Source organism: Sinohyriopsis cumingii, unplaced genomic scaffold (genome assembly GCF_028554795.1).
Source record: "Sinohyriopsis cumingii isolate HCF-2022 unplaced genomic scaffold, ASM2855479v2 utg002479l, whole genome shotgun sequence".
Classification (NCBI taxonomy): Eukaryota; Metazoa; Mollusca; class Bivalvia; order Unionida; family Unionidae; genus Sinohyriopsis; species Sinohyriopsis cumingii.
The window spans coordinates 612501-622500 of NW_028316224.1; the positions used below are offsets into that span (position 1 = coordinate 612501).

General features: G+C 42.7%; 1 protein-coding gene across 1 annotated transcript; it reads left to right on the forward strand.

Moving 5' to 3' along the window:
• Positions 1 to 2015: 2015 nt before the first annotated feature.
• On the forward strand, positions 2016 to 5092 carry LOC149770551 (uncharacterized). The gene is made up of 3 exons (XM_089949215.1): positions 2016 to 2470; positions 3272 to 5044; positions 5077 to 5092. Exons 2-3 carry the CDS (start codon positions 4194 to 4196, stop codon positions 5090 to 5092), a joined length of 867 nt encoding a protein of 288 aa, XP_089805341.1. The 5' UTR covers positions 2016 to 2470; positions 3272 to 4193.
• Positions 5093 to 10000: the final 4908 nt, after the last annotated feature.

Consider the following 10000-nt stretch of genomic DNA (forward strand, 5'->3'; position numbering starts at 1 on the left):
TTGGTTTCGATCCTTACTACTGGAATATGCGATCATAGATGACCAGTATTTCTTATTAACAAATTCGGTTCAATTTATCCAGTTTCCTCTACTTTTACTACCACAACAAGCTGCCTCCTTTCACGTCGAAATACTTCCTTCAAGTTTCTTCTCATATATTCCTGGTGTAGTCTCTAGCGCAGAGTTGCAAAATATGCGATCAATGTCTTTCATTTTGGGTACTTATTTGTGGTATTTCTTATTCACTAATTGATTGATAAATATGGAATGTATGAATTGTGAGAATTTTTTATATTAATTTATTGATTGATTGATTTCTTTTACAGCAGGGCCTCAGTCTGCCAGTGGGAAAATTGGCATCCTGTAGCGAATACTGTAAATATGGGCCATTGGCTAAATAAATTGGGTTATAAAATTCTGTTTTGATTACAGTAAGTTTAGATAGATATTCCATGCTTCCACTTTCTGTATTTCCACAACGTTAACTTCTACAAGTTGCAAGAAGAGATCCTTTGCAAATCTGATAAGACCCTATTTTTAAAGTTAGCTTATAGGCCGGTGTCGCTTATTTTAACCAAATGATAGGACAGAAAGAGGAATAATAATAATAATAATAACAACAACAATAATGTCCTGAATCTGCATTTTAAGTCAATTTCAACATGGAATTCTCCCCTTATCTGGGTCAGAAAATGGATGAGTGACAAATATGAGTATCTGAGGCCAGTTTTGCTTCTTTTGGATTAGAACTTTGAATCAGTATACACTTTAGTTACTAATATTATACTGCACACAAACATTTGTACATCGGAAACGTTGAAGAGATGTGTGACTAATCAGCCCAAGAGTCTTGAAAACGCATCAAGACAACAAATTATGTTTTACAGTCGAAATGTTGTTCTCACTAGAACTGAAATCATTTAATTTCTACTTAAATGCCCGAAAAATTTACAATTAAAACTACAATAAATGTTTTATACCTAGTCCCGCACAGTGACGTTTATCTGATTCCCTGTACTCACCGAGAGCATTCTGTGTCATATGGATGCATATCAAATGAAGTGAAAAGTAATGGAATACTCGCTTTTTTATTTATCCCTATGCATCGTGGTGCCCACACCATGATGAGACGCTGTTTCAATAAACCTTTTTATATATGTTCTTTACTGTTCTTCCTTTTTCTTCTTGCTTTATCATACTGACACACGAGAGAGAGAGAGAGAGAGAGAGAGAGAGTATGCAACAAAGTTCGCATAACTTTATCAGCTATTAACATTAATTGTACTTCTGTGTAATTTTATTTTTAACGCGTTATCCTATAACGATTGCAAACAAGGGCAAAAACTCTACTGATCTTACTCGATAATTATACCATACTGAATTAATAAGTTTATCTCGTAAAAACGGATCATATATATATCCTGGGTGGCTGAGGGTGTTTTAAGATATGTGTGTGTCTTTTGTGATATATATATATATATATATATATATATATATATATATATATATATATATATATACGTTTGTGTGTGTACATACATACATACATATGTGTATTATTTACATATAGTCTTGGATAATTTTAATTATTGGGATATGGATTTTAGATATCAACAGATACAAAGGAAACAAACGTTTCAATACATATAATGACATTTTCTTAAATTCTACATTGTATCATATTGACCTACTACTTGCTAGGCAAGCTGACTTTTATAAAATTTGCAAACTCCTTATATATATTTAAACTTACTTTTAGTATTCAACCAGAAAATCAGTACAGTGCAGAAAGATTGAAAATATTATTTCTTTCATATATATATATATATATATATATATATATATATATATATATATATATATATATATGAGAGAGAGAGAGAGAGAGATGGGGGGATTCGGAATGGTTTAAACAGACTCTAAATTACACTGATAAAATGTACATCAGTCCAATGGTTAACATGATAGATTTCTATCAAGCTGGTTGCCCTATTGTACCCTTGAGCAATGTGATGTTTTACCCCAACCCCTTGTATTATACATGTATTTATAAGTCTGTAAGTGGAGCCAGGTAAGCTTTGTTTTTCCAAGTGCCTAAGTTGGCTAATCCTCTTACGTAACCCAGTCTTTGTTTGAGCTCTTGAGTGGAAATCTGGCGGGAATCTTTGTACATGGGAACACGTGACGTAGACAACTTCAAAGAGCCGGAAGCCGACAATGGTAGGCTGGACAGTACATGGGGACACACAGACTGACATTTTTATGATTGACAGTTCGATCAAATGACCAGAGTCCGTCGCCATCCAATCGGGATGCGTTGTAGGTGGGACTTGATTCGAGAAATTGACATAAGACTTGTACAAGCCTGAAATTCGTCAGTTGGTGTTTAAGAGTCGCAGTGACACACACTCCGTTAGCCATTCGTAAAAATTGGCGGAATTTAGGAAATTCATGAAATAGCTTCGATCAGGTAAGTTTGATGTTACGTTGATTCTGCTTGATACGACTGCTGTTAATTGAAGAGAATTTGTCGTATGTATACATTTTACTTGTATTGAAGTATGAATAGTTAATTATGACCTTAATAGTTTGCATTTTTTTCATGACTTTAGCTAGTACTTTTGTTTACGATTGATTACGATGTTGATTCGTTGCCTCATTATTCATAATGTTACCATGTACACCTTATTTGTGAGGCGAAAATGTTCTCTTCTTTCGCTAGTAATATGTGTGCATATTATTTCGTGGATTATTACGTTTACGCCCTTTTGAAAGGACGATTTGTATTTGTGAAGAATTGTATTGCTCGCTAGCCGCTATAAGAATTAATATTGTAATTCTTTGCGTAGTTATATTTTTGTAGACAAGAAATTTGTTTACGTAATGATAGATTTTGCCATTGAGTAACGGATTGCCGTTTATCACCATTTGAATGTGAATACTGTGGATTTGGTACGCTTGTGTAGGAAATATATATAAATATATATAAATATATAGATAGTCATATTACTAATCGTAGTAATATTTTAGTACAATCATATTTGAAATATTTTGTATGTATATACTGATAGGGCTCAGTATGTAGATATTTGAATCCTTTGTGTGATTGTGTTATGGCGCCATTTTTGTAAGCGGCGGAAGTGTATGGGAATTTCGATGTGTGCGCATGCGCGACCCAAATGTCCCGCCTTAAACTGATGGTTCAGTTCAGTGACGTAGTGTGAGGGAAGATTTTTATAACCCTATGCTAATGCATTATACCTTTCAACAGGAAGCTTTCGGGGGACGAAAGAATTTCAGAGAATTTCGGGGGACGAAAGAATTTCAGAGAATTTCGGGGGACGAGAGAAGTTCAGAGAATTTCGGGTGACGGTGAGAGATACCGAGTGAATTTCGGGTGACCTCAAGGAATATCGTCAAGGGTTCCGGATACTAGAAGAGGAACCGGAAGTCAAGACAACGGCAAGGAACAAGGATTATAGAAGAGGAAGCGGAAGTGGAGATCACGAAAGGAGAGAAAGACAAGGGAACGAAGAGATTTAGATGAGTAGCACTCAAGAAGGGAAAAATCTCCTCACACTGTGAACTCAAATGATGATCAAAGGGATCATTGGGTGAAAGAGAGACATTGATTACTTTAAATTCTTTTAAATTTCATTTATTAAATTGTTATTGTTTAAATTTCATCTTTGTATTTCTTTTAATTTAACTGTCGGCATAGCTGACTGGGGGCTCGTAGCCATAAATATATTTAGTCAATAAATAATATAGTGTCCAGAATTAACCTTCTGAATAAGGACCAGGGGAACTTCTCATAATTCGTTAAAGTCTATAAGAAGAACCCCACCCCTAGACCACACACCCCCACAGTGGGCGCTTCGTCCGGGATATGAATTAGACATATATATTATTTTGGGACTTAAAGTTATTGGTAGAAGTATTAGTGAACAGTGTGAGATATTTTCCATTCTTTGTATTTGAAATTTTGTGATTTTCTCATCTTGTATTTTTATTGTCATATGTGCAGGCTTTGTAGATCTTCCATTCATAGCAGTACGTGTGAAGCAGATATCGAACAAATATCTTACCTGAACGAAACTAGTTGTTGTCGACAGGTAAGTATTTAAACTGGTATTACAAATATCTGTATATTGTTTGAATTTTGAGACAAGGTATCACTTTACATTAGTATAATGGCTACCGAACGACAAATGATAAAGGAATACCGCGCCATGGGGTCGGAAGATCTTGGATACGAGGGAGATCGCCTGGCAACCTTTATAGAAGAAAGGATCAAGGAATGGAAGGCCGAAAAAGCAGCGGAAAGAGAAGCCCAGAGAGAACTAGCCAAGATAGCAGCGGACCAAGAGTTAGCCAAGATAGCAGCGGACCAAGAGTTAGCCAAGATAGCAGCGGACCGAGACGCCCAGAAAGAGCTGGAGCTAGCCAGACTCGCTCACACTCTGGAGATGGAAAAGGTCAGAGTTGAAGCTAGGACCAACGGACGGGACGACGCCAGTACAAGCTCTGGAACAACCGGCCGACCTTCCATCGACCACCGGATAGTCCAGATCAACATGTCACGCTTCAATGATAGGGAGGAGGCTATTGACGATTTTCTCGTCCAGTTTGAGAAACTCGCACGCGCTCATCAGGTCCCTGAACAGCACTGGGCCATTAATGTCTCAGCCTTTTTGCAAGGTGCAGCTCGGGAAGTCTACCACGGCTTAACTGCAGAAGAGGCTGATGACTACACTGCCCTCAAGAAGGCGCTTCTCTGCCATTATCGGCTGACCGCCGAGACTTACCGGAAACTTTTCCGGGACTCGGTGAAAAAGGTAACAGAGACCCACTCTCAATTCCACAACCGTGTTCGAGGTTTATTTGAGAAGTGGATGAAAATGGCCGAAGTCGAACGCACGTACGAAGGGCTACGCGAGGTAATACTCAAGGAACATGTCCTGGGTACTTACCGTCGCGAGTTGACAGTTTTCTTAGCAGAAAGAGAACACCGGACGCTCGAAGAGATCGCTAACATGGCGGAGCGATACGAGCAGGCGCACTCGAAGAGTGGAGGTTCCGGGGTTGCTGACCGACCCCGACCCTCTGAGTCGCGTCGTATGGGGGAGGTTGAGCCGGCTGTCCGTAACCGTCAGGGCGACGGGAAGGTCGGAGGGGCACCTACAGGTAGGGCTGCCGCCTATCGACCTGGACAGGCCTCACCCACGAAACCAGGACTTGCAAGTCGGCGAGGGCCGCCGACATGTTTTAATTGCAAGCGCCTGGGGCATTTTGCCAGGGACTGTCCCAAGGGCAGGCAGACCCAGGTGAATGTCGTAGCTAAGAAGGAAGGTGTGCCGGAAGCGAGTCGCAACCCAGCCAACCTTGCGGCCGCAACTGTCAATGGTGAAGGCGCCACCATCTTGTATGACACTGGGTGCAGCGTCCCCGCGCTTGTCGACAAGAAATATGTCAAGCCGGAGGACTATACAGGGGAGGTAATAGAAGTTCAGTACGCGAACTGCGCGCGTGACTCATTACCAGTAGCTGTCATTGACCTCGATTCACCATACGTGAAGGGGAAAATTGAAGCTGCTTGCTTGGAGGGGCTATCACATGACGTCATATTGGGTTGCCGTTATGTGTTACCCCAGCCGAACCCCGAAACCTGCACACCTATGCCAGTGAGTGCTGTTGAAACCAGGGCCATGAGTCGACAGCCGAAACAAAAGCCAATCCAAGTTACATCGACACCGGTTAGTAATGTTATTCCAGCGGAGTTAAGGAAGCTGCAACAGGAGGACGCAACTCTGGCGCAGTTGCACAAACACGCAGAAGCGGGAACAGAAAGGGAAACTCCGAACGGCGCGGTGAAGTTTGTCTACAAGAAGGGAATCTTGTATCGCCACGCCAGGAAACACAACGAACACTTCAAGCAAGTCGTCGTGCCAAAGGAAAAGCGTTGCGAAGTACTGAAACTTGCACACGAGAGTCTCATGGGTGGACACATGGGAATTGCTAAGACGCGTGACCGTCTTGTAAAAGAGTTTTACTGGCCAGGGGTCCAGGGAGACGTAAAACGGTTCTGTCTCTCCTGTGACAAATGCCAGAGAATGGCACCGAAAACGGATCAGCGACCCATCCCTTTGGGGAGTACGCCCCTTATCGATGAACCATTTAGACGTGTTGCCATGGATTTAATCGGACCGATAAAACCCGCGTCTGCGCACGGAAATCGATATATTTTAACGGTTGTCGATTATGCTACACGCTATCCGGAGGCCGTTGCGTTGCGTAACATTGACACGGAAACCGTCGCGGAAGCTCTGTTTGCGATCTGGTCAAGAGTCGGAGTGCCCGACGAGATCTTGACCGATCAAGGAACACAATTTATGAGTCGTGTGATGGCGGAGGTGAATCGTCTCATGTCGATTAAACACCTCACGACTACACCGTATCACCCCCAATGTAACGGATTGGTCGAACGGTTTAATGGGACCTTGAAAAACACGCTCAAGAAATTGTGCGAAGGCCGCCCCAAGGATTGGGACCGGTATATTCCGGCCATGCTTTTTGCATACCGGGAAGTACCGCAAGCGAGTTTGGGGTTCTCTCCCTTTGAACTCTTGTACGGGAGAACCGTACGCGGCCCAATCGCCGTACTGAGACAGCTGTGGACAGACGACCACGCTGTAGAGGAAGTACGCACTACCTACCAGTACGTCGCGGACTTGCGCAACAAACTGGAAGAGGTTTGTTCTCTCGCGCAAGAAAATCTCAAACGAGCTAAGGCGCAACAGGCGAAAAATTACAATAAGCGCGCAAAACCACGTCAGTTTGAGGTAGGGGACAAAGTGTTGTTGTTGTTGCCCCAGGAACACAACAAGTTGCAAGTTTCCTGGAGGGGTCCATACGTCGTCACCAAGAAGGTCGGAGGTCAAACCTACCGGATACAGCTACCGACGAAAGAGAAATTGTACCATGCCAATTTGCTCAAGAGGTACCGGGAAAGGGAGACCGCCAGCGATTTTGTTGTCGCAGCGATAGTCACCGAGGATATCGAAGGCGATACGGAAGGTGCTAACACTGTCCCGAGCTGTCCATTAACGAGGGCCGAGACTCCGTCGGACGTGGAGTGTGACCCCATGTTAACTGAAGGGCAGCGGAACGAGATAGAGACCTTGCTGGCCGGATATTCCGACGTGCTAACAGAAAAACCCGGGAGGACGACGCTTGTCGAGTTCGGGTTAAAGATGGTGGACGACCGACCAGTTCAGCGTAAACCCTACCCCTTGCCCCACGCGAAACGACAAGTTGTAAGGGAAGAAATCGAGCAGATGATTGCTCTGGGAGTAATCGAACCTGCCGACTCTCCGTACAGCTCACCAGTAGTCTTAGTGCAGAAGAAGGACGGCACCCATCGGTTCTGCGTCGACTACCGGAAGCTGAATCAGGTGACAGAATTTCAAGTTGAAATGCTACCTGACCCCGAACATATATTCGCTTCGGTCTCGAAAGCGAAATATTTTTCCAAACTGGATTTGTCCAAGGGGTATTGGCAAATTCCGGTAAGGAAAGAAGACCGACCGAAGCTTGCTTTTGCTACTCCCGACGGGACATACCAATGGTTGGTGATGCCGTTCGGGGTACAAAACGCGCCCAGCGTCTTTACCAGAATGATGCGGAAGTTGTTGGAGCCCTTGCGCGATAGGGGTGTCCACAACTTCATGGATGACCTCTTGTTAGCTACAGAGACATGGGGTGAACACCTCGCTCTGTTAGCTGACGTTTTGGAGCGGCTACGTCAGGAGGGCTTGACAGCCCGCCCTTCCAAATGTCACCTTGGTTTCAGGACATTAGACTATTTAGGACATACCCTGAGCCAAGGCACGCTGTCTCCAGAGAAGTCGAAGGTGGAGCAGTTGAGAAACGCCGCACGCCCCACCACGAAAACGGAAGTGAGATCATTCCTGGGACTGGCCGGATATTACCGGAGGTATGTCGCTAATTTCAGCGCGATTGCGGGCCCGTTGTCTGACCTAACCAAGAAACGGACCCCGAGTAAGTTCGTTTGGACAGATGCGTGTGAGCACGCATTCCAAACGCTAAAGGATAGACTTACATCCGACGCAGTTGTTCGTCTACCGGACTTGGATAAAGAATTCGTTCTGCGCACCGATGCATGCGACACGGGACTGGGAGCAGTACTGCTCCAGGAGCATGACAAGACGCTTTTTCCTGTCGCATACGGCAGCCGGAAGTTGTCTGCTGCCGAGAAGAATTACTCAGTATCGGAGAGGGAATGTCTTGGAATCGTGTTCGGCATATCACGGTTCGAGCGATACCTATATGGACGTAAGTTCATATTGGAGACCGACCACCAACCCCTCGCCTATCTGGCGCAGGCAAAGTTGTCCAATGGTCGATTGATGCGATGGTCGCTGTTTTTACAGCAGTACCAGATGCAGATCAGATACGTGAAAGGATCTGAAAACGTAGGCGCAGATTTCATGAGTAGAAGCGCCGAAATGATATAGATCATTTGTTATATTTTCGTGTTCATACTCAGTTTAGCATTTAGTTCATTTTGCTGATTTTGTTCCTTATATCGTGTAACACTTTTGCTTTTTTAGTTTGAGTGAATAAAATCCTGATTTTATTCTCAAGCGTGGGGGGATGTGATGTTTTACCCCAACCCCTTGTATTATACATGTATTTATAAGTCTGTAAGTGGAGCCAGGTAAGCTTTGTTTTTCCAAGTGCCTAAGTTGGCTAATCCTCTTACGTAACCCAGTCTTTGTTTGAGCTCTTGAGTGGAAATCTGGCGGGAATCTTTGTACATGGGAACACGTGACGTAGACAACTTCAAAGAGCCGGAAGCCGACAATGGTAGGCTGGACAGTACATGGGGACACACAGACTGACATTTTTATGATTGACAGTTCGATCAAATGACCAGAGTCCGTCGCCATCCAATCGGGATGCGTTGTAGGTGGGACTTGATTCGAGAAATTGACATAAGACTTGTACAAGCCTGAAATTCGTCAGTTGGTGTTTAAGAGTCGCAGTGACACACACTCCGTTAGCCATTCGTAAAAATTGGCGGAATTTAGGAAATTCATGAAATAGCTTCGATCAGGTAAGTTTGATGTTACGTTGATTCTGCTTGATACGACTGCTGTTAATTGAAGAGAATTTGTCGTATGTATACATTTTACTTGTATTGAAGTATGAATAGTTAATTATGACCTTAATAGTTTGCATTTTTTTCATGACTTTAGCTAGTACTTTTGTTTACGATTGATTACGATGTTGATTCGTTGCCTCATTATTCATAATGTTACCATGTACACCTTATTTGTGAGGCGAAAATGTTCTCTTCTTTCGCTAGTAATATGTGTGCATATTATTTCGTGGATTATTACGTTTACGCCCTTTTGAAAGGACGATTTGTATTTGTGAAGAATTGTATTGCTCGCTAGCCGCTATAAGAATTAATATTGTAATTCTTTGCGTAGTTATATTTTTGTAGACAAGAAATTTGTTTACGTAATGATAGATTTTGCCATTGAGTAACGGATTGCCGTTTATCACCATTTGAATGTGAATACTGTGGATTTGGTACGCTTGTGTAGGAAATATATATAAATATATATAAATATATAGATAGTCATATTACTAATCGTAGTAATATTTTAGTACAATCATATTTGAAATATTTTGTATGTATATACTGATAGGGCTCAGTATGTAGATATTTGAATCCTTTGTGTGATTGTGTTATGGCGCCATTTTTGTAAGCGGCGGAAGTGTATGGGAATTTCGATGTGTGCGCATGCGCGACCCAAATGTCCCGCCTTAAACTGATGGTTCAGTTCAGTGACGTAGTGTGAGGGAAGATTTTTATAACCCTATGCTAATGCATTATACCTTTCAACAGGAAGCTTTCGGGGGACGAAAGAATTTCAGAGAATTTCGGGGGACGAAAGAATTTCAGAGA